The sequence below is a fragment of the Ichthyophthirius multifiliis genome (genome assembly GCF_000220395.1).
Source record: "Ichthyophthirius multifiliis unplaced genomic scaffold scaff_1120509251286, whole genome shotgun sequence".
Taxonomy (NCBI): Eukaryota; Ciliophora; class Oligohymenophorea; order Hymenostomatida; genus Ichthyophthirius; species Ichthyophthirius multifiliis.
The window spans coordinates 24,506-48,180 of NW_004086022.1; the positions used below are offsets into that span (position 1 = coordinate 24,506).

General features: G+C 14.5%; 5 protein-coding genes across 5 annotated transcripts, besides 71 other annotated features; all 5 read right to left on the reverse strand. All coding sequences in view use genetic code 6, as the record gives it.

Moving 5' to 3' along the window:
• Positions 1 to 442: 442 nt before the first annotated feature.
• Positions 443 to 495: a microsatellite.
• Positions 454 to 498: a microsatellite.
• An 819-nt stretch (positions 499 to 1,317) lies between these two features.
• Positions 1,318 to 1,373: a microsatellite.
• Positions 1,374 to 1,451: 78 nt separating this feature from the next.
• On the reverse strand, positions 1,452 to 3,662 carry IMG5_175960 (paz and PIWI domain protein; the record flags this gene model as incomplete). Its single annotated transcript, XM_004029598.1, has 6 exons — positions 1,452 to 1,747; positions 1,805 to 1,943; positions 2,110 to 2,247; positions 2,292 to 2,600; positions 2,727 to 3,340; positions 3,476 to 3,662. The coding sequence occupies 6 exons, from the start codon at positions 3,660 to 3,662 to the stop codon at positions 1,452 to 1,454; spliced, it is 1,683 nt and encodes a 560-aa protein (XP_004029646.1).
• Positions 1,989 to 2,041: a microsatellite.
• Positions 2,007 to 2,062: a microsatellite.
• Positions 2,015 to 2,073: a microsatellite.
• Positions 2,612 to 2,713: a microsatellite.
• Positions 2,616 to 2,694: a microsatellite.
• Positions 2,647 to 2,711: a microsatellite.
• Positions 2,651 to 2,704: a microsatellite.
• Positions 2,651 to 2,709: a microsatellite.
• Positions 3,358 to 3,421: a microsatellite.
• A 989-nt stretch (positions 3,663 to 4,651) lies between the features above and the next one.
• Positions 4,652 to 4,699: a microsatellite.
• A 1,186-nt stretch (positions 4,700 to 5,885) lies between these two features.
• Positions 5,886 to 5,943: a microsatellite.
• Positions 5,888 to 5,949: a microsatellite.
• A 378-nt stretch (positions 5,950 to 6,327) lies between these two features.
• Positions 6,328 to 6,361: a microsatellite.
• A 102-nt stretch (positions 6,362 to 6,463) lies between these two features.
• On the reverse strand, positions 6,464 to 7,889 carry IMG5_175970 (WD repeat protein; the record flags this gene model as incomplete). Its single annotated transcript, XM_004029599.1, has 7 exons — positions 6,464 to 6,706; positions 7,101 to 7,201; positions 7,262 to 7,353; positions 7,404 to 7,470; positions 7,520 to 7,561; positions 7,628 to 7,740; positions 7,849 to 7,889. The coding sequence occupies 7 exons, from the start codon at positions 7,887 to 7,889 to the stop codon at positions 6,464 to 6,466; spliced, it is 699 nt and encodes a 232-aa protein (XP_004029647.1).
• Positions 7,752 to 7,824: a microsatellite.
• Positions 7,752 to 7,836: a microsatellite.
• Positions 7,762 to 7,831: a microsatellite.
• A 317-nt stretch (positions 7,890 to 8,206) lies between the features above and the next one.
• Positions 8,207 to 8,249: a microsatellite.
• Positions 8,250 to 8,574: 325 nt separating this feature from the next.
• Positions 8,575 to 8,690: a microsatellite.
• A 505-nt stretch (positions 8,691 to 9,195) lies between these two features.
• Positions 9,196 to 9,270: a microsatellite.
• Positions 9,271 to 9,897: 627 nt separating this feature from the next.
• Positions 9,898 to 9,947: a microsatellite.
• Positions 9,938 to 9,996: a microsatellite.
• Positions 9,997 to 10,385: 389 nt separating this feature from the next.
• Positions 10,386 to 10,417: a microsatellite.
• A 374-nt stretch (positions 10,418 to 10,791) lies between these two features.
• Positions 10,792 to 10,834: a microsatellite.
• Positions 10,835 to 11,279: 445 nt separating this feature from the next.
• Positions 11,280 to 11,337: a microsatellite.
• Positions 11,319 to 11,357: a microsatellite.
• Positions 11,333 to 11,383: a microsatellite.
• Positions 11,384 to 11,405: 22 nt separating this feature from the next.
• Positions 11,406 to 11,475: a microsatellite.
• A 660-nt stretch (positions 11,476 to 12,135) lies between these two features.
• Positions 12,136 to 12,220: a microsatellite.
• Positions 12,221 to 12,233: 13 nt separating this feature from the next.
• Positions 12,234 to 12,303: a microsatellite.
• Positions 12,239 to 12,301: a microsatellite.
• Positions 12,257 to 12,281: a microsatellite.
• A 271-nt stretch (positions 12,304 to 12,574) lies between the features above and the next one.
• Positions 12,575 to 15,044, reverse strand: IMG5_175980 (hypothetical protein; the record flags this gene model as incomplete). Its single annotated transcript, XM_004029600.1, has 2 exons — positions 12,575 to 14,675; positions 14,908 to 15,044. The coding sequence occupies 2 exons, from the start codon at positions 15,042 to 15,044 to the stop codon at positions 12,575 to 12,577; spliced, it is 2,238 nt and encodes a 745-aa protein (XP_004029648.1).
• Positions 13,285 to 13,328: a microsatellite.
• Positions 13,287 to 13,401: a microsatellite.
• Positions 13,290 to 13,378: a microsatellite.
• Positions 13,315 to 13,377: a microsatellite.
• Positions 13,352 to 13,682: a microsatellite.
• Positions 13,367 to 13,650: a microsatellite.
• Positions 13,573 to 13,746: a microsatellite.
• Positions 13,574 to 13,683: a microsatellite.
• Positions 13,631 to 13,680: a microsatellite.
• Positions 13,678 to 13,717: a microsatellite.
• Positions 13,759 to 13,830: a microsatellite.
• Positions 13,802 to 13,856: a microsatellite.
• Positions 14,760 to 14,816: a microsatellite.
• Positions 14,761 to 14,816: a microsatellite.
• Positions 14,830 to 14,905: a microsatellite.
• Positions 14,840 to 14,884: a microsatellite.
• A 397-nt stretch (positions 15,045 to 15,441) lies between the features above and the next one.
• Positions 15,442 to 15,482: a microsatellite.
• Positions 15,483 to 15,994: 512 nt separating this feature from the next.
• Positions 15,995 to 16,044: a microsatellite.
• Positions 16,004 to 16,055: a microsatellite.
• A 461-nt stretch (positions 16,056 to 16,516) lies between these two features.
• Positions 16,517 to 16,567: a microsatellite.
• Positions 16,568 to 17,107: 540 nt separating this feature from the next.
• Positions 17,108 to 17,208: a microsatellite.
• Positions 17,110 to 17,158: a microsatellite.
• Positions 17,192 to 18,397, reverse strand: IMG5_175990 (hypothetical protein). The gene has a single exon (XM_004029601.1). The coding sequence runs from the start codon at positions 18,372 to 18,374 to the stop codon at positions 17,262 to 17,264; it is 1,113 nt and encodes a 370-aa protein (XP_004029649.1). The 5' UTR covers positions 18,375 to 18,397; the 3' UTR covers positions 17,192 to 17,261.
• Positions 18,398 to 18,454: 57 nt separating this feature from the next.
• Positions 18,455 to 18,484: a microsatellite.
• A 377-nt stretch (positions 18,485 to 18,861) lies between these two features.
• Positions 18,862 to 18,919: a microsatellite.
• A 121-nt stretch (positions 18,920 to 19,040) lies between these two features.
• Positions 19,041 to 19,067: a microsatellite.
• Positions 19,068 to 20,190: 1,123 nt separating this feature from the next.
• Positions 20,191 to 20,228: a microsatellite.
• Positions 20,206 to 20,267: a microsatellite.
• Positions 20,217 to 20,282: a microsatellite.
• A 31-nt stretch (positions 20,283 to 20,313) lies between these two features.
• Positions 20,314 to 20,340: a microsatellite.
• A 123-nt stretch (positions 20,341 to 20,463) lies between these two features.
• Positions 20,464 to 22,606, reverse strand: IMG5_176000 (n-terminal domain protein; the record flags this gene model as incomplete). The annotated part of the gene is made up of 3 exons (XM_004029602.1): positions 20,464 to 21,756; positions 22,026 to 22,149; positions 22,260 to 22,606. 3 exons carry the CDS (start codon positions 22,604 to 22,606, stop codon positions 20,464 to 20,466), a joined length of 1,764 nt encoding a protein of 587 aa, XP_004029650.1.
• Positions 20,944 to 20,997: a microsatellite.
• Positions 21,122 to 21,181: a microsatellite.
• Positions 21,855 to 21,897: a microsatellite.
• Positions 21,857 to 21,899: a microsatellite.
• Positions 22,154 to 22,233: a microsatellite.
• Positions 22,154 to 22,244: a microsatellite.
• A 127-nt stretch (positions 22,607 to 22,733) lies between the features above and the next one.
• Positions 22,734 to 22,767: a microsatellite.
• Positions 22,767 to 22,799: a microsatellite.
• Positions 22,800 to 23,675: the final 876 nt, after the last annotated feature.

The window sequence follows — 23,675 nt, forward strand, 5'->3', positions numbered from 1 at the left end:
AATTATAAAAATATTTAAGATTTATATAAAAAAATTTGTTAATAATAAAAATATATATATAAAAAAAAAATGTAAAAAAATATAAGTTTAGATTTAACATAAATAGAATTCCATTCATTTAATTAAATAAATGATAATAACCCTGACAATTTTTTTGATTATTCATAAATTTTAAACTAATTAGATTTTTAAAGAGCCCTTTCATTATAATTATATTCCAAAAGCAATCAATAAATATCATAAACAATCATATAAATTGAAAAAGAGTAAAAAAATAAAATAAAAAAATTAACGAAAAAAATTTATATAATAAAGATAATAAAATTTAAAAACAAATTCAAAAAACTAAGTTAATAGATATTTATCTTACAACAATAAAAATTAGAATAATTAACATAAATTAAAAACACATATATTATAGAATTATCTTCCATAAAATGAAATAATAAAGAATTTAATAATAACATAAAAATAATTTTAACAATAAATAGAAAATAACTAAACATAAATAAGAAGTATTGATAGTAAAATTTCTAAAATTAAGCAAACTCCACTACCAAAAAATAATAATTTTATATAAAATTCCCACACACCCAAATAGAAAAACGTTCAACCTTTAAAAACTTTTAAATTTTCTAAATTAAATAATAATCTTTAATAAAAACTAATTTCATCTAAAAATCTACTTGACAATAATAACCTTTTAAATAATAATACATAATAATTTAATAAACAAGATATTCAAAATATCATTATTTAAAATAATATTAAATAAATTTTAAATAAAAATAAAGTTATGTTGAGTTTATAAAAAAACAACTTTTATTAATAACAAATTTTTAATAAAGAATTAATAAAAAAAAAAACCTTAAATTTTAATAAGCAATTACTTAAGAAATAAGAAAATTAAATTAATATTAATACATAATATATATGAAAAAAGTATAAATAATAAAAAACATATCAAAGAATATTAAAAAAACCCAATTTTTTGTTAAAAAATATAAGAGTATAATACAAATATTGCCAAAATATAATTAACACAAAAATTAAATAAAAAATTATGAATATATGACAATATCTTCATATTTATTTAAAAAAAATAACATTAAAAAAGTCTGAAAAAAATTATAATATGACACTTTCCCATAATTTTTAATTAATTTAACTTATGATTTTATTTTAAATAAAAAAATATAGTTAATTGAAAAATATATAAGTTTATCATTTTCTTTATTAATTTAATATTTTTATAATCAGTAAATATATAACAAAATCTTTTTTTATTTTATTTGATAAATATTTCGATTTTAATATAATAATTTATTTAATTATTTAAAAAATAATTTAGTTAAATATATATAAAATATTTAAAGTTTATTTAAAAAAAGATATAGTAAAATATTTTATAGTTTTTAAAATAATAATATAAAAAATAAATTATAAATAATTCAAATAAAGTAAAGAGATCTCAAAGATTCATATTTAGAATGAGCTTATATCAGTGTATTTTATCCTTATCTTGGATTATATCTATCACCTACAAAATTAGAAAGGACATGAGCATATCTAATAGGTGAAGGTTCTTTAATAGCTCCTGAAAAATTATAATATAAGAAAGTCATTTTGAAAGTTAAAATTTAAAGATTTCTTTTAAAATCTAAATAAACCTAAATATTATTATCTTTATCAATATCACTAATAAAATTGTTATACAAAATATGATAATGTGTTGGCGTTGCAGTACCTTATTATTTTTTAAGTATAAATATTAAAATATTATATATTTTTAAAAAAAAAACACCTTAAGCAGCTTTTTAACTAACTATAAAGTAATCATCTTTTCCTCTTGTTACAACATCTTCAATTAAAGATCCTTATGGAGTATTTTAAGCAGATTAAATTCCAGATTCATTAACTTCATAAAATTTAGCTGTAGATCTCTATTTATAAATTATTATATAAAATAAAAAAATAAAATATTAAGAATATATATAAACAAATTTATAAATAAATATATATATAAATAAATAAATATATATTTATATATATATATATATATTATTTATATATTAAATTATTTTATATATCTTTTTTTTATTTATTTACTTTATTTACTATTATCATACAATATTTGATATCTTAATTTTTAGTCAAATTTTTACAAGCTTACTATATTTAAGCCATTTCAGTTTCAATTATAGTTTTAAATTATCCTTCTCCAACACCATCCCTAAAAATAATAATCTTTTTTTTAAATAAATAAAAAAAAATAACAAAAGAGTAAAAACCTAAAAAGGATATACACCATTATCTTTCTTAAATTCTTAAAGACCAATACTAAATACACCGTTTAAATATTATGTTATTTCTTAACCAGAAGGCAAATTATGTGAATTCGAATAATATTTTGAAAAGTCTTTATCAACTGTACAAACAAAAGCAAATATGGATTCTTTTTTTCCAGGTATATTATGATATACATCAATACCAACAATCATAGTAGGAACATTATTAAAAGGCATATTACTAACTGCCCATGGAACTCCACCAGTTTTAGCACAAATTTAAATTAATAGTTTATTAACAACAGTTCTTAACTATAAAAATAAATAAATATTGATATCTAATATATATTATAATTTAATTAATATTAATATTAATATACATATATATTTATATTAATATTCATATATATTTATATAATATTATTTTATAATAAATACTCCTTTTTAATTAGAAGCAGTAGAAGTTAATATTACTTAAGAAGGAATAGGCTTAATATTAATTAGAAATCTTTTAATATCGTCATAATATTATCCCTATTTTTTTTTTCCAGGTAAAAGTAATATAACCATCTACACATTATCAGGAGCTTTAGCTAAGGCATTAATCCAATCATTTGCATTTCTACTTTAAATAGGAATTGTAATAGGCGGTTTGGCTGGATATTAATAAAATTTTAAACATTCTTGGAACATATTTAATAAATTATCAAATACTTATTTATCCCTATCTGAATATAAAAATGCCCAATCATTTAGAGGGGTTTATTAATACATTACAGTTTAAGTATCTCTATCTAAATTTGCACTCAAAATATTTATTTATTTTTATCCTTTATTCATAAGAATAGCTTCAGGATCTAATTATTTAAATTTAATACTTAAAGGAGTTTCCTATATATCAATATTCCAATCATTCATTGTTTAAGCTGCATCTTTTTTTAAACTTTTAATAAAAATAGTTGCTTATTAAATTCTAGAACCTGCCTTAGGTTTTGTTATTTCTGCAAGTTTTTTCATTAAATTAAAATCTGCTCTCTATTAATTTGTCAATCCTATTAAAAAAAAATAGATATATAAATATATAAATATATAAATATATATAAAATATATATATATATATATATATATTTATAAACTTAATTCTTTACATTTAGATTTATGATTTATTATATATTTTTATTATTTACCTGTTACATTACATAAAGAAGGTATAAGATAATATAATTAAGGAACTTTATTTTTACCTTTTATTTCTTCACATTATATCATAGGTTAATTAGGAGTTATATTATTAATTGAATATTTCTGTGCATAATAATCTGTATATTTTATTTCGTTTTCTTTCTTGTCCTTAAATGTACTTAAAGGATTCATATTTGTAATAATTTCCGTAATTTTATGAAATCTTTTATTGTAACTAGTAATAACTATCATTCCTTTAAAATAAGATAAATCATCTTTTTCTTTATGTTAAATTAAAGCATCTAGAAGCGTAGAATATCTTTATATTCTAAAACAACTATCAATATTTAGTAATTTTTAATTAAAAGTATAAGTTTCTAAAGAACTTGAATACCCACTTAAAACTGCTAAATCATATTCTTTATATTATTATATAGATTTAGGATCAAAACATTTTCTACCCAATTTATTTAATTTTAATTATCCGAATATTTTCCTTATTAGTCTACCAAAGACATTCTAGATTTCCTTTTCGTTTTAGGCTGGTCCTTTGTAGTTTAGGATTATTTTGTTAGACGGATCATTGTTATGTTATCCTACTTAGTATGTTTTTTCATTTAGACTTACAGGAGAATATATGACAGTCCCTTAAAGAATAAATTTGTTCTAGAATATCTCCTTTAGTTTAGTGAGAGAATCTTTAAATATTTAGATTATTTATTCTTATAGTTCTTAAGGTTAAAGGTTTTCAACATCAAATTAATAAGAGAATATATTTTAGCTTTTTATTATTAAATTATAGAAATTACAAATGAATTAATTATTTGGTTTAGAACTTTTTATTAAGCCTTTCATATTTTTTTTTGGGATATTTTTGCAATTTTAAAAAATTATTGTTTATTGTTTTTATTGATTAATAAATGATTTTTTTTATTGTTATTTTATTTTTTTAAGCTAAAAATATATATTATATTAGTTAGAATTTGAGTAAATAATATATTATCAGTTTATTATAAAATATTATACTAAAAATATATTTATACATATATTTGTTTAAATATATTATTATTAAATAATTAATTAATTTCACATATTTCTATATTTATAAACTTAAAAATTAATAAAAACATTAAAATCTAAAAAAATAAAAGAAAAAATAATAATAATAATAATTATTTTTTATAAAATATAAAAAATAATAATAATATGAATACATAATAATAAATAAAATATTTTAATTGTTTAATTTATTAAATAATTATTCAATAAAATTATAAACATTGAATAAGATTAAATATATAATTTTTTTTAATAGATTACTTCAATAATTATCTAATATAAATTATACAAAAAATATTTTAATATAAAAACAATTAAAATATAATAATATTAAATATATTTTTTATTAATATTAATTGTATATAAAGATAAATTAATTTTTTTTTTAAATAATGTTTATAATATATAAATTTTAATTTGCTTTTATTTTTAAATTTTTGATATAAATTTATAATATCAAAAACTTTATCAAAAAGATAAAATATTAATATTAATATTTTAGTTTTAAATATAGTTTAAATAAACATATTTCTTTGAATTTTGTTTCAACAATCAAAATATATATATATATATATATATAATTAATAAATAAAACAAAGTTAATGTTTTTTAATTCTAACAAGCTTATAAAATGTTAAAATGATTAAAAATATAATTTGAATAAAAGTATTAACAGTTCAGATGGCTCTGATGATTAAATAGAATTACCATAAAATTTTAAGTAAAACATTCAAAAACTAGAAGAAATAATTGAAGTATAATAAAATGTAGACATTTAGACAATAAAATAACTTATATAATTGTACACAGTAAAAATAAAATAAAAAAATATATATATTTATAATATTTAATATAATAAAAAATGATTTTTTTTTCTAAATAATATTTATTTATTTTTTTAAAAAAAAAGTTAGGTGTAGAATATTATTCTTCATTAAACAGTGATTTATTTGTGTATTATAAAAATAAAATCGTATCATTACATTAAAAATCTAATGTAATATAATCTATTTGTCAATAAAAATAAAATAATACATAATAAAATAAGAAAGATTATAAATCTTTGAATCATAAACAAATTTAATAGTATCAATAAATGATGTTAATAAAATAATAGATAAATAAGAAAATAGCTTTTTTAAATAAGAAACTGTAATTGAATAAGATTTAAACAAATAATATAATAATATTATAAGTAGATTAAATAATAGAAAGAAAAACAAAGAAAAAAGTTTTAATCATCGAAATTTTTCATAATAATAATAAGATTAAAAGAATTATGAAATTGGTAAACAAATATCATTATTTTATTTTTTTTTAAAAAAAATTAATATTATAAATAATTAAAATAAAAACAAAAATATATATATTTAGAAATAAAAATATATATTTTATTATATAAATATATATATATATATATTTATATCTTTTATTAGATTATTATTGTAATACTTAATCTAGTGATTTTCAAATCGATAATTAAAATTTAACAGTAAATACTTTGATAAATAATATAATTGAAGATAAAAAACGTATCTTGTATTAAGAAAAGAAAATGTAAATTTCTTAAGTTGAATTTGAATATGAAAAGTAAGTTTTTTACTCTGAAAATTAAAACAAAAACTGTACAGAAGCATTTTTATAATAATTAAAAGATATTAAATAAGAAAAAATAAGAAATATCAACTCTTAGTTTTAATTAAAAGAATAACTTGAAATATAAAAAATAAAAGCAAATTTAAATTTATGAAAAAATATAATAAACTTTAATAAAATTAACCCTATAAAATAACAATAAATATATATATATATATATATATATATATATATATTCCAGTATATATAATCTATAACTTTAAAATTATATATTTTTATAAAAATAAAGTATTTAAATAATATTTTCTCCCCTAATATAACTATTGTTAATAAATAAATCATTTTAAAACCTAAGAAACAACCACTAAATACCCATCTCCTCCTCCCAAAAGAAATTTATTAGAAGTGTTTGCATAATCTACAGTAAATATTCCTTTATTAAAATTACTTACACTTCCCAAAGTTTCAAAATTATCTTAACTTTCAAACAATTTAGCCTCATTTTTACCAGATCCTCCAACAAGTATAGAATCGTTATTATTTTTAGAAAACTAAGCAGAGAAAAGGTAAGCCCCATTTTCCTTATTATTTTTATCATATTTAATTTCATGTATAATTCTTCTCTCTTTAAAATCATATATATTTAATTAATTTTTTCCATTATTAGATCCAATAAGGATTTAACCATTTTTATAATCTATGCTTTCTCCTGCAATTCTACCTCCAATAAATTATCCCACACATTTCTTTTATCTTAAATCCCAAATGTTTATATTTGTATCCCAACTTCCACTTATTAATACATTACTATCATCTTATAAAAACTTAACGCAAAATATTCTATTATTATGTGATTTATGATAAGAATATCCCTATCCTTCTAATGAATATTGCATTACTTTACTCGTTTCATCATATATTCTTATCTTTTTATTTAATTTTTACATATTTCCTTTTTGTTTTTTATTTTTTTACTATGCAATCTTTACCAGCTGTAGCTAAATAATTACCATTTTTATCATAATCAAGGCATAATATTTAGTTTTCTGGTTCAATAATTCTTTCTAATTCTTTTCCTATATATATATATTTTTTTTATATTTAAATTATTTAAATATTATTTTATTAATTAAAACCTGATGATGCATGCCACTATACTATATTTCCATTAACATCTCCTGTTGTTATTAAATTTTTAACAATTCCATTTATTTAAGAAGGTCTCCATCTTTTAAATATATTATTTTAAAGTAAAAAAATAATAATATTTTTTTTTACCTCAAACAAGTAACAGGATTTGAGGATTATCCAGGTTAATTTGTTTAAAATTTATTTTTTAAAAGACCTATTTGTTTTAAAAAGTAGATTTTTATAAATTTATTTTATAAAATAACCTGTTTATAAATGATAAATTTAAAGAGTTCCATCTAAACAACCTATTCAAAAAATATAGAATATATAATATAAAATAAATTAATTTTATAATTTTAAATTTTTTATACCAGCTGCTATTAAAGAATCATCTTTATCAAATTTAGCACATAAAATTTCTGAGCCTAAACTAAAATTGTTTTTTAAACCTAATCTTTTATTATTATTATAATCATCTAAAATTCTAATATTTTAAAATAAATAAATATATAAATATATAAATATATAAATATATATATATATATATTCATATATATATATATATATATTTATATTAAATTTAATAATATACGAAAAAGGTAGTTTTTATAAATTATTGTTGTATGAATTCATTTTTTTTTATACAAAAAATATTTTATATATAATGTAATTTTTTATATTAACAAAAATAAATAATTCAATTCAATATTGTTTTTTCATTATTTAAATTTATAAATTTAATTATAATATTTTAAAAATCTTTTAATATTATAAATAATTAAATAAACGTTTTTATTTCGGATTAAATAAAAAATTTCTTTATACTATTTTTAAAATAAAAAGAAAAACATTTATTAAAATAAATTTTAAATTATTTTATTTTTTTGATTGAAAAAAGATTTGTATAATTTAAAAAAAATCAATAGTAAATATTTGTATATAAGATATTAATATATATATTTTATATTTTATTTATTATTTATTTTATATATTAAAATATTATCTTATAAATATTACTACTTTTTAGTATATGTTGATAGTATTCAAATTCAAAATTTTTATAAAAATTCTAATTTTTTTTATTTAAATTCTAGTAAAATTAAATTATTTAAAACATTTATATTATAAGATATTTATTTATTGTAAAAATATATTAATAGTTAAATCATTTTTTGAAAATATAAAAATATAATAATACATATATTTTTATTAATATATCAAAAATTTATATTTAATAGCAATTCTAATTAAATTATATATTATTTATCAAATTAATTGAAATAAAAAAATGTTTTTTATAAAAATAAGATAAAAAAAAATATGTATATAAATAAATATATATGTATATATGTATTTATGTATATATATATATATATATATATATATATATATATATATATATACATATATACATATATACATTTATATTTATATTTATTTACATTTTTTTATTTTTTATTTTATTATTTATTAAATATAAAATATTTTTGTATTTATTGTTTATTCTTTATAATATATTTTAAACAAATAATAAAAAATAATAAAATAAATCATTTATTTTTAAAATATACATTACTCTATCTTTGACTTTAAGTTAAATATTCATCTATTCCCGTATATTATCTATTTTCTCCATAATACTAATTAGTATTAATAGTCATACTACTTTTAGTATTAATATTTTTATTTAAAAGTCTTTGTATATTATTTTCATCTATATTACTATATTTTCTGTCTTTTATTTAACTTCTATTACATGAAATCGTAGAATTTTCAATGGAATTTCTTATTTTTTGCTAATTATTTAGTTTCTTATAATCTTAAAGTAGTATATTATATGAATTTTCAATATTATTTTTTGATGATTCCTTTAATTCAAGTTCACTTTTTAACAAATTAATCTCGTTTCTTAACTATATATTTATTTATTCAAATTAAATATTATTATTATAATTGTTATTGTTATTAATATTATTATTATTATAATTATTTTTATTATTATTATTAATATTATGTTGATTATTTTTTTCTTCAATTTTTCTAATTTTTTCCATTTTTATTTCTAATTTGCTTATTTTTTATTACAAAACATTATATTTTACATCTTATTGCTTTTTCAAATGTTTATAATCTTCCTAAAGTTAAAAATTAGAATCATTTTTTTCAAAATTAATTAATAATTTATTGATATTATTTTTTTCTATTTCTATTTCTACTTTTTGTTATTAAATTCTAAGATATTCTTCTAATAACTGTAAAATTTCTCGATTTTAAATAAAATCTTTAGCTTTTGTATAAAGCTATATATATTATAATTTTAATAAATAATGTTTTTTTTTATTACTATTTAATATATTTTTTAAATTTTTTATATCTGATTTTCTCTAATTCCAATTTTTATAAATTTTAATTAAAGATGATATCTGATTACTAAAATTTTTCAATTTATATTTTAAAATTATTTATATCTAAATTATTTTTTCATATTCTTAAATTTTATATTAAAGATTTTAAATTTATTCATTTTTAAAATATATTTCATTATTTAAAATTTAAATTTCCTTTAATTATTACCTTTAAAAATAAATATATTTAGATAAAAATAATGATAAATATAATTTTATGTATATATAAATACAAAATATATATATTATATATATATAATCCATATATATATATATATATATATATTAATTCTTTAAATTATTTTAAATATATATTTAATTATTTTAATAATTTTTACATTTTTACTCTTAAATATATTTTTATTCCAATAATTATTTATAATTATTAATATCTAAGTTTTCAATTTTGCTTTCATTTTTTTATTTAAGTTCTGTATTTTCTTTTTATATATTATCAAATTACTATTTTAGTTCTTAATAAAAATTGAATATAACTTGTTTTTCTTCTTTAGTCTGTTTAATATCATTTTATAAAGTTGCAAGTTCATTTATTATATCATTAAGTTAGCCTATTAATTATTCTTTTTATTAAACACATTCTTAATTAATATTTTATAAAGTTAATAATTTTAAATTTAATTATTATATTGTTTATTATTAATCATAAATTATAACTTATTAATCTTCATAGTCTAATTATTAATTATCTATTTCAATCTTTTGTAAAACAATAAAAAAAATAAAAAAAATAAAAAATATTAATTAACTTTTAAATTAGCAATTTTAGTAAACAAATCTATATGACATTCATTTGCTTATTTTACTAAATCCATTAAAAATTATTCTAAACCTAAAGTTTTTAAATTCTATTATGCAATTTTATTTAAAGACTTTTTTTTTTTTATTTTATTTTACAATATATATATATATATATACATTTATTTATGTTTTTTATTTTTATAAAATTTCAGATTTATTGGCTAATTATCGTTCTAAATCAAGCATATTTTACTAAGCATTATTATAATTTATTGCTAATTATTTAAATTAATCTAATAAGCTTTAATCCCCTTTAATTTAATTTTAATTGCTACTTGTTCTTTTTTTTATTATATTAAATTATATTCATTTAATTTTGCTTTTAAAATGTTATTTTCTTTTAAATATGAATTTGTTTCGAATTTAAATACTTTTAGACTTCTTTGTTTTTAAAACTAGTTTTATTAATCTTAAATAAGTTAATCATTTTAAATATCTTTTTATGAAATAGAACATATCTAATCATAATCTATATTTTTAGAATTTGATTAATTAAATTAAGGAGACAAGTTTTAATTGTTAATTTACTATTCAGTATTAATTATTTGACTTTAGTATAATAATTAATTATTATCTTACATTTTTTAGTATGTTTTTTTTATTTTTTATGTGTTTTTAATATATTAAAAATGTTTACTTTTTACTTTTTTTTTTTTTTAAAAAAAAAAAATTATAATAGATTATATTCTTTTTTTTAATTATAAAAATTTAAATAAAAATTAATTTTTAAATAATTTTTATAAATAAAGTTTATTTTATAAATAAAATATTTATGTTTTTTGTTAATTATATAATAAAGTAAAAAAAAAAGTTTATAATTAATAAATAAATATTTAAAATTATATAAAAAAAATATTATTAAATAAAATATCTATATTTTAAATAATATATCTATATTTTAAAAAATTTTATAATAATAAAAAAAAAATTAATATAAATTATTTAATTAAATTTATATTAAAATAATTAATAAATAAAGATTATAATATAATTAAATAATTATATTTTTATTTTATTTTAAATTTAATTTTTTTTTTAATAATTATAAAAAAAAAATATAATATTTAAAGTTATCAAAAAGTAATAAAAAATAATAATATATTTAATTAAAAAAATAAATTCAAGAAAATACTAATAGTTTTATTTAAAATTTATTTAATCTCAGTATTAATATTAATCAAATATTATATTTTTCATTAAAGATTTTGATTATTTCAATATTCATTTTCTTATATTTCGTATTCATCATCAATTATAATTTTATAATTCTTATAATTTTTTTTTTTTTTAATAAAATATAAAAAAATATGATACCACTTATTAAGTTATACTAGCTTTTTTTTAAACTAATTATAAATTATTATCTTAATCGTAACCATCTAAATATTATTCATTTTATTATTAATCATTATATAAGTCTAAACTATTGATAAAAAATATAGTAAATAATTAAATTTAAATATGTTATTTGAATAAAATAATTTATATTTTAAATAAAATAAATTTTAATTATGAAAATAGGCAATAAAAAAATAATTTATTAATAATTATCATATTTATTGCATAAATAATGTATAAAAAAAAATTAAAAAAAAATATTAAAAATATAAAAATATATGAAATCACAAATATATATTTTATAGTATAAAGAAAATTATATATTTATTAATATATATGAATAAATATATATAAAATAAATATATATATATATATATATATATATATATATATTATAATATAGAAATATATTAATTTTAATATTTATTTATTTAATAATTTTTATTTTTTTATTTTTTTATTTAAATATCTTTTTTTATTTATATTTACTTATCTTAAAATTAATTTTTATTATCTATTTGTTCAATTATGCTTTTATTATTTTAAGCTACATTTTCTTCTTATTCTATTTTAAATTTATCAATATTTTGATATACTTATGAATCTTCATCAATTTCCTATTTGAAATTTTCCTATTATAATGTATTAGTTTATTCTGTTTCCTTAAAATTTTTTATTCAATTAAATTTTTTAATTTTTTTTTAGTTATTATATATTTATACATATTATTATTCCATTTCTTCAATTATTTATTTTTCATCGTTATATTTATTTATATTATTTTAATATTATGAGAATTCTTTTTATATAAAAATTGAATATTTATATTTTATTTATAAATAAAAAAAAAATAACTTGATTAGTTTTTTTTATTTTATTTGATATTTTCTTCATAATTTTTTATATTTTTACTTTCCTTATATTAAATTGTTTCATTTATAAATAAATTTTCTGTTTATTCATTTTCTTCTTAATTTTTTTGATTTTTACTAGATTATATTATTTCATTTTTAATTTTATTTTCTGTTTTTTCATTTTCTTCGAGATTGTTTTCACTATTATTTTATTAAATGGTTTCATTATTTTTAACTGTATTCTCTATTTATTCATTTTCATATATATTTTTTAAACTTTAATTAGATTAATAGATTTCATTTTTAACTCTATTTTCTGTTTTTTGACTATCTTATTAATGTTTTTGATTTTTATTAGATTATATAGGTTCATTTTTAAATTGATTTTTTTCATTTTCTACATCTTCACTAATTTCTTAAATATCTTATTCTTAATTTATGTAATTTTCTTTCTAATTAAAATATTCTTCTACTTCTTAATTTTCAATTTCTTCTTATAAATTATACTATTCTTATTGTTCTTTATTTCTTTCTTTTTATTTTTATTTTTCTTATTCTTCTATTAATTTTTAATATTCTTATTTTTCTTTTTAAAATATTTTTTATAATTCATTTTCTTTTCTTATTTTTTCTTGTTCTTCTTTTTCTTTTTTATTCTCTATTATTCTTCTTTTTTTATTCTTTCATTTTCTTCTTTTTCTCTTTTAAATCTTTCCTATTCTTCTTTTTCTCTATTAAGCCTTTCTTGTTCTTCCCTTTTTTCTCTTTTAAGTCTTTCTTATTCTTCTTTTTCTCTATTAAGCATTTCTTGTTCTTCCCTTTTTTCTCTTTCAAGTCTTTCTTATTCTTCTTTTTCTCTTTTAAGTCTTTCTTGCTCTTCCCTTTTTTGTCTTTTAAGTCTTTCTTTTTCTTCTTTTTCTCTTTTAAGTCTTTCTTGTTCTTCTTTTTCTCTTTATAATTTTTCTTATTCTTCTTTTTATCTTCTTTTTTTTTCTTATTCTTCTTTTTCTTTTCTAATTTTTTCCATTTCTTTTTTAAGTTTTTCTTATTTCTCATTTTCATCTTTTTCTTTTTAAATTCTTAACTATTCTTCTTTTTCTAATCTAATTTTTTCTAATTCTTATTATTCTTTTTATAATTTTTCTAATTCTTATTTTTTCAATATTTCCAATTCTTCTTTTTATTTTTATTCAAATTCAATTTTTTCTCTTTATATTTTTTACAACTCTTCTTTTTTGACTTTCTCGATTTAGTTTTTTGATTTTTTTACATCATCTTTTTAGTTTTCCTTTCTTGAATCTTTTCTAGATTCATATTATTTTTCATTTTTATTTTCAAAACAAGATTTTTATTATTCATTTTATTTATTATGTTATTCATTTCTAGTTTAAGAATTAGATTTTGTATTCCTTTATCCTTATTATGAAACTACTAGATTTCTTTCCGGAATATTTTGTTATTATTCAATTACTTAATCAAATATTTCTTTAGAATTATTTTCAAAATCTTAATCATAACTTTCTTCATTTTCCTTTTCTTAAATTGTAGAAGCTCTATCTTTAGAAATTTTATCGAAATAAAAAATATTAAAAAAGTCTTGAATAATTAATTTCTACAAATTCTCACCTGATCTTTCAAATAATCTTGCAATTAGTAAATCCATAGCTTCGAAACTAATTTCAATAGAAAATTATTAAAACACTTAATCAATAGTTTAAAATCCAATATGTACTTTATCAAAAGATGCATTCTCTAAATATTTCTTTAATGCTTCTCCTTTTGTTTTTAATAAATAAAATATTTCATTTTCATAATCAATGTAATTAATATCTAATGAATGTATATCATATACTTATATAAAACTTAAAAATGCTTCCTTTATTATATTTACATCACATTCTTTTTTTGAATTATATATAATTTCTTCTGTTTAAACATCTGCCTCAACTAAAAATCGAGATAAATTTTATAAATCTTATTATGAACTTACATTAAATGGATATCTTTTAAAAATAATAAAAAAAAAATATGAATAAATTAAATATAAATTATAAAAACAAATAATTAAATAGAATTTATAAATTTATTTATATATATATATAAATATATATATTTTATAATTATATATATTTATAATTATATATTTTTCCATTAACATTTTTATATATTATTTAATTTTTTTTTTTTTATAAATTTTTTTTTTTTTTATTTATACATATATTTGTTTTTTTTTACCTTGATAAAATATTGTTTATTTCTTAATAATTAGCTTTTCCTTTTTTTTCAAGTTCATTTGGTATTATAAACTTTATTTTTTTTAAAAAAAATTAATTTTTTTATTTAATATATATATACTTTTTATATCTCCTCATAAGGTATTTTTTTATTCATTAATTTAAATCTTATTTAATAGGCAACTTCAGATATCTACAAATAGCTAATTTTTTTTTTTCTTTAAGGAGATAAGCATTTTTCATTTTTCCTACTTTATTTTTTTATTATTTATTCTAATTCTAATATCTTTCTTTATGCTTCATTTAATTCTTTTTAAATTCGATTCTTTTAATTAGTCATTTTTCTTATTTATTTTATTAATAAATAATATATATTTTATTTTTTACTCTAATTATTAATTTATTGGTATTTAGGACTATACCAATACTTATTTATGTTATTATAATTCTTAAGATTATGTATTTTTTTTATCGTTTTATTTATATTAAAGTAATTATTATTCAGTATTTTTCTGCATTTTTTTAAACTATTAAATTTCTTTTTGATATTGCTTATTTTCTTTTTATATCACTTATAATTAATTTTCTTATTATATGCTTTTTTATTCAAAAACTTTTAGATTGTTAGCCATTTCAATGTTGTCTTTTTTTAAACTTTCTATAATATTTATTTATTTTTAAGTTTTTTATTCTAAATCTCCTAATTTTAATTCTTAACTATTAACATTTTTCTAATCTTAAATTATTTATTCTATAATTGCTTTAAGTCTTATTATTTCTTCACCGTATGTGTTTTTTTCAATCTTTTGAATTTATTTTTATCATATTAAAATAAAATAAAATTTATATATGTATTTATATACTTCTAATTGTTAAAATGTTGTGTATTTAATATTTCTTTTAAAATTTTCTATTTCTAAGTTTTTTTATTTAATTTCTTATTATTGATCTTATATTTATTTTTTCAAATTCACAAATAAATAACTCTGATAAAAAACAATAAAACAAAATTAATTTAAAATATATATATTTTTTTACATCTTAACAAAACTTAGAATCCTATTTATTCTAGTATAATTCTTCAATTATTTTCTCATATTTTAATATTTATTTTTCCATATTTAATTATTTAGTTTTTAAATTTTAATTCAATTTTTTTATTTAATTTACAACCTATTTCTAAATCATTAACTCTTCAAATATTTTTTCCTATAAATAAACTTTTAACTAAATCTTGAATTTTATGTTTATTTTATAAAAATACCTTATCGTAAGCTTAAAAATTAGCTCTAAATAAATCTTGTTAAGTTTTTTCATATTAATTGTGTTATTTACTATATTATAATTATAATAAAATATAATTATAATATAAAATAAAAGATTAATATATGATACTCTATATAAGGATTTTTTTTCATGAATTCAGGTACAGTTGATGGTCGTGAAAAACTCATAACAGATTCCTTTTATACAAATTGATTAGCATTAATATTTTTCTTAAGAAAATTATTGCTATTTTTATGTCTTTTATATAAATAAGAATATATATTTATATGTTTATAAATATATATTGAAATAATTAGTAAAATAAAAAAATAAATTATAGAATGATAATAATAAAAATGATAATAATAATAATAATAATAATAATAATAATAATATATATTTTTCAACATTATGAATTATTTAGGATATAATTTAAAATTGTCATATGTATATGTGCTACATCCACCAAAATCATTATTAATTTCGTTTCTAATGTGTTTTATTTACTCTTTTTTTATTAATATTAAATTTATTATTTATATTAATATAATTAATATCATAGTAACAAATATTTTATACTTCTTTTATTTCTTGATTAATATTCATTTCTGTATTATTTTCGTTTGTTTAATTTTTGCTCCTATTTTTATTAATTATAATTTAGGTTTTTTAATTATTATTATTATTTTTAAACAAAAATTAATTATTAAATTATATAAAAAAGTTTTATTTTATTGATATATTAGTATTTATATATTATTTTATTACAACCAATTTTAAAATTTTAATGAAATTAAACATACATATTTTTAAAATATATATAAAATTATTATTTAAAAAAAAAGCAAAAAATAATAATATTTCTACGAAAATATTTTTTTAATAATTATAATATTTTTATAAAAAAAAAAATTAAATAAATGATTAACGAAATTTAATATATATATATATATATATATATATATATATATATATATATATTTATAATAACAATTAAAATATAAAATAATATATTTATAATAAATAATTTTTATAAAAAACTTATTTTTTACATAGTATATATATATAATATTAAAAATAAACAAAACATCAATATATAGGAGTAGCTTAAAATTAAATTTCTTTATTTTCTATTTTTGATTATTTAACAAGTGAAGAATACAAATAACTATTCGGAATATTTTTTTAATTTTAATAACTTTATTTTTTAAGCATTTCATCATGACTTAAAGGTATACATCTAATATTTATAGGAATAATATTAATCAATAATCTAGCTTTTGCATCAATATAATTTTATTAATTTTCTTCATAATGTGCAAATAAATCAAAATAATACTTACAATTAAATTACTTTCCATAAAAGCTCTAAACCATATTTTAAGGCATAATAAACTAAACCTAAGTATTAATTAAATCTAAATTTTAATTATCAAAACTAACAATTTATTCATTAATTTTGCTAATTAAAGTTTACTTATCAAATTCTTTAATTTGATTTCTTAAAAATTTATTTTTGCATTTTCCTAAAAATTATATTTCTCTCAAAAAAATACACTTTAATGATTTTAAAGGCATTTTTACTTCTTTATTATCTACATTTATATCAATTATAGTATTATCCCCACTTTCATATCCATATTTATCACTTTTTAAAAAAATATTCACATTACCATACTCTTTTCCTTACTAGTTTTTTAAAATTCCCTTACTATTACAACTTTTTCCCTCTTCGTAAAAATCAGCTTGCAATTAAAAAATTGCTGACCCTTCGATTTTTTGCACTTCTTCAGATAACAACTCAATTGGTTCTAAAATCGCCTTAATTTAATATACCATACTTACTGCGAATTTTTATTCTTTTTCATTTATTATTACACTTGAATGCTAGGCTTTTAAATTTTGAGGAATTTCGAATTCGAAAAAATATAAATGCTCTCCTGCTTTTATTGTGTTTACAGGAATTAATTTTATTGTTTCGCCATATACTTCATTCTCAGCATATTGTGCTGTACCTTTTCTTATTGATTCGATTCCTCTAAACCTTATTGATAATTGTAAACCTGGATAATCTTGATTTAAATTTAATTTTAATCTACCTGATATTATTTCACCTTTTTATACTTTATTTTTTTCAATATTTACTTCTAATTATCCATATTTATCTTTTTATTAATTCTCGGCAGAATTACAATTACCCATATTTAATTTATTTTTCTTTATTACTTTTATTTTAATTAATTATTTTATTAATATTTTTTTTTTTGTTATAAAATAAAATATTTTATTTTTTATTTTTTTATTTTTTATTTAGTTAGAAATGGTTATATTTATTTAGTATTTTTTACATTTTCTTTATTAATATAAATTTTATATTTGTTATTGTTATTTCTTTTATGTAATAAAATAAATTAATAATTAATAATTTAAATATATATTTTAATAATAAACACTATTAAATTGATTTATTTTATTTTATTAAATTTTAATAATTATTTTACATATAATAAATATTGTTAAAAAAAAAAAAACATTAGTAAATAAATCTTATATAATTAAAAAAAATAAGATAAAACTAATAATATTAGAAGTAATTATTACTTCAAATTATTTCATAATAATATAAATGTTGAAAAATTATTTAATTAATATTATTTTTTAATATAAGATATAAAAATAATTGTATTTGATATATATATATATATATATAAATATATATATATATATATATATATATAATTTATATAGTTCTAATAAAATATAATTTTTAAGACTTATATAAATAATAAAATAGTTAAATTAAATTTACATAAAGATATAACAAATAAAATAAATAATTTTAAGAAAGTAAATAAATTTTGCTTAAAAAAATAAAAATTAAATAAAAATTAAATATATTAATAATATAAAAATATATAAAATATTAACCAAAAGTATAAATTTCGAATTTCATATATATAAATCTATAATATTTTTATTTATATTATTAATAATTAAATATTTAATTTTGATATTTTTTTTAAAAAAAGAAATGTTTTAAATATTAAAATTCTATTTTCATTAATTAGTTCCAGCTAAATTTTATTACTTCATTATTAATCCTATTTTTTTTTGATAAAAAGGTTACTTTTTATATTTCTTTTTTTTATTTAAATTAAATAAAGAAAGAAAATAAATATTAAATTATAATAAATATATTAGTTTTTATATAATTATAAAAATTACTTTTTTATCTTAATTTTTCCATTAAATCATCATCTTTTTCATTTTACTTTTCATTATCATCTTTTTATTTAACTTTATCTATACTATTTTTTTTTGCTAATTGTATCTTTTCTCTTAATTTCAATGCAGACTCTTATAAACTTGACTTTGGTTTAAGTGGAAGGACTAATTAAGGAATGTGATGTTGAGAATCTTGAGCAAGGCTTTAATTCTATTCTTAATTTGAAGTATTTTAATTTTAAATAATTTACTTTTTTTCTAAATTTTATTCTTGTATTGAATTTTTGTTTTCTATATTATTAATTATTTCTTTATCTTAATTAATTTAAACTTAAATGGATATTTTTTAATTATTTTTATTTAATGTAAGCTTTAATTAACTTAAAAAAGCTTACTTATCTTTGCTTATAATATCTATACTTTTAACAATACCTTTTTCTTATTATTATTATTAATTTTATATATTTTAATTATTTCCTTATTTTAATTCTTCTATTTAAATTGGATTTTTTTCTTATTTCAAATTTATATTTTTCACATCTTATTCTTATATTTACAATGAATTGTTAGCTTATTATTATATTTAGCTTTTTTATTATTCCATTTATTTATTTTAAGATTATATGATTTATTTTATTTAAGTTTAATTTTCTTCTATTTACATTTTTTAGTAGTTATCATCTTATAATTTTTTCGTTATTTTTTTTCTTATGTACTATTTAAAGTTAATTCTTATATGTCTATACTTTCTTATATATTAATATTTTTATTTTAAGTATTTAATTTATTTGATTTTTCTTCTATAATCTTATTTTCTTCTATATTATTATTATTTTTATATTCTATATAATATTTATTATTTTCATTTTCAATTTAAGTATTATTGAATTTTTAATCTTAATTTTTTAAACTAAAATATATATATTTTTATATATATTTTTATTTTTTATTAAAAAAAATAAAAAATTAGATTTTAATATATAAAATATTTTAATAAAAAATTACTTATTCTCTTCAGTATTTCTTTAAAATTATTCAAAATTTTTATTATTTTTTAGAAACACTATCATCTTTTTTTTTTCTTTATTATTTTCTTAACTTTTTCTATTTTAGTATCTTTTTTCTGAATAACTACGTTTATTTTTGTTATGTTTTTTATTTTTATGGTGTCTACTTGTACTTCTTTTTTTATCTTTTCGGTCTCTACTATCTTTGTATTTATAATCATTGTTATTTTTATTATCATTTTAATATTAAAAGTTATTATTTTAATAATAATTTTTTTAATTTAAATCTTTATCTCGATGATTAGATCCGTTTCTATTTCTTTTTGGGCTTTTCTCTCTATATTTTTCTTTTCTTATGATCTTCGGGATTCTTTATTTCTTTTTTTTCTATCCCTACTATATGAACGTTTTCTAGATTTTGATTTTTTATGGTGTGAATAAGAACGCTTTCTTTATGAAAATTATTCTCTTTCTCTATGCTAAGATTATGATCTATCTTTATTTATTATTTATTATGATTTTGATGATACATTGAAATTTTATTAATTATTTTATTATTATTATGTTTATTATTATTATATTTATTATTATTAAGCAAACATTTAAGATTAATTATAATAATTTATAGGTTAAGATAATAGAGTTTGAAGATTAGACTACTATGATTATTATTAAGAAATTTAATTCTATTAGAAAGGTTATTAATATGAATACATTATATTTTATTATTATTTCATAATATTAAATTATTATTATTATAAATATTGAATATTTTATAGTTTTTTATTGTTTTCAATCATTGAAATTTCTTAATTATTATTAATCTATTAAAGGCTTATAAGAGAATAATTTTCTTCCATATATTTAACTGGAAATCTTTCCTAATTATTATTTTTTTAAGCAATTAAATCCAGTATCTTTTTGCAATCTTCAAACTTTGGCATTTTTTTACTAAATTAATTATAAATATTTTGTATTTTACCACCTCCTAACATCAAATTCTCATATGAAGTTTCCATTATAGTCCACCAAGGAGTTCTTGGAACTTCCATTTTCTCTTTTCTGAAAGCTAAATATATACATGAAGCAACTATCATTTAAAATGGTAAAAACAAACATAAATCAGTCCTATAGGAATCATTTAGATAATTAAATGCTTTTCGAGTGAAATTCTAAAATTATATCTATTATTACATTGTCTACTAATTATTTGGATTTGATTTGAACAAATTAATATAGAAGTACATTAATCTATGTGGCTGCTCATTCCATGTTATTTAATATAATTCAAAGCCCAATTATTTCAATATTTATCTCTCCATTTCTTTTGTTACTTTTTTTATATTTTGAAACTTTTAACTACCATCATCTAAAATAGTTATTGGTCTTTCACTTCCATCTTCAATCTTTTTTTTTTTATTTGGTAATTAGCTTTTTGTAAATATTTTTTTTTTTTTAAATATCAAATAATTTTTATAAATAAAATATTTTTTAATATTAATTCTATATATAAAAAAAAATAAGTATATATATAGAAAGAGAAATAACATTTTTTTATATTTTAAATATTATTCAAAAAAAATAATAATAAAAAATAAATAAATGATAATATATTTGTTACTTTAAATATTTAATCAAATACATATGCAATATCTCTTGGTTTTCTAATAGTTTCTTATGCTTTTCCAGCTAAAAAAACTGCACCTAATGCTACATCTCTTATATCAAATTTTAAAAAAGAAGATCTAAATATATATAAAAATATATAAAAATATATAAATATACATAAATATATATATATATATATATATAAACATATATATTATATATTTATTTATATTTTTTTATTTTTAACTTTGTATAAAATCTATGTAAAATAGTTTAAGCAGACACACATGTTGTAATTGGTAATTATAAAAATTAACAAGCATCAGATATAATACTTGCTCCGTAAAAATGAAATAATGTTTATTGTTCTTTTGTAAATCCATCAATGTCAGCTTAGATAACTGAACCAAATGATAAATATAAATTAACATGAGGTTAGTCTAATAATTACGTTATTACCTCATTTGATTAAGAGGATAATTACATTAATTTATTACGTAAGCTAGGAAATAAATATTTATCTTCAAAATTTTTTTATGTTATACCAAGTCGTTTCTCGAATTGGATAAATTAATCTAAATGTGAGTTTGCCATTAATTATATGTTATTATTTGTTATTAATTTTGATTTTTTTTAATATTATTATTAATTTTTGTTTTTTCCTTTTTAAATTTTTTATTTTATGGACTAATAAAAATATTTTAATTAGAAAATAATACTAATATATATATATATATATATATATTTATATATATTTTTTATTGATTTTTCTTTTTTAATGTTTTTCAAAAATATTTAATTTATTAGTGTATTATATTATTTTTTAAAGATTTTTTTTTAATGTTTATATTTTATATATTCAAATTTTTTTTATTTATCTTTATAATATTTTTTTATTATTGTATTAATCTAATTTTAATTTTATATAATTTAATAAAATTTTAAACTTTTTTTTATATAATTTTATCATTTTACTAATATAAATATAAGTTTTTTAATGCAAATAACATTTTTGAAATATGAATAAATTATTTATAATTTAGTTTTTTCAGAAATATAATTTTAAATTATTAATTAATCAAATATTATTATATTTATTTCACAATTATAATTTAAAAATAATAATTTTAATTTATAAACTTTTATTTTTTTTATATATTTATAAACTCATTTATATTTTAAGTTAGTAGTATTTTTTTTTAAATATAAATTATAAAATATAATATAATTATATAAGTTTAAAAAAAATATCAATATATTTAAAAATTATTTTTAATTATAATATTTAAAACTTATATATTAGTTTCAATTTATACATAAAAATAATGAAATATTGATATAATATATTTTTTAATTAATAAAATTTTATAATTAATTTTTTTATTAAATTATTTAAATATAACAATGAGGTAAAAATTTAAAAAACTTATTTAATTATATAACTTATAAATTTTTAATTATTTAAAATAATAATGAATTATATATAAAATGCAAAAATTTTATATTAAAATAAATTTATTATATTAATTAAAAATTCTTTGAAATAAAAAAAATTAATAGCATTAAAAAATATATATATATACAAAAAAATGGACTTCGATGTTGAAGATGATTAATAATTGCCTTTTGCTGAAAATTAAGATTAATAGTAAAAAAAACTACT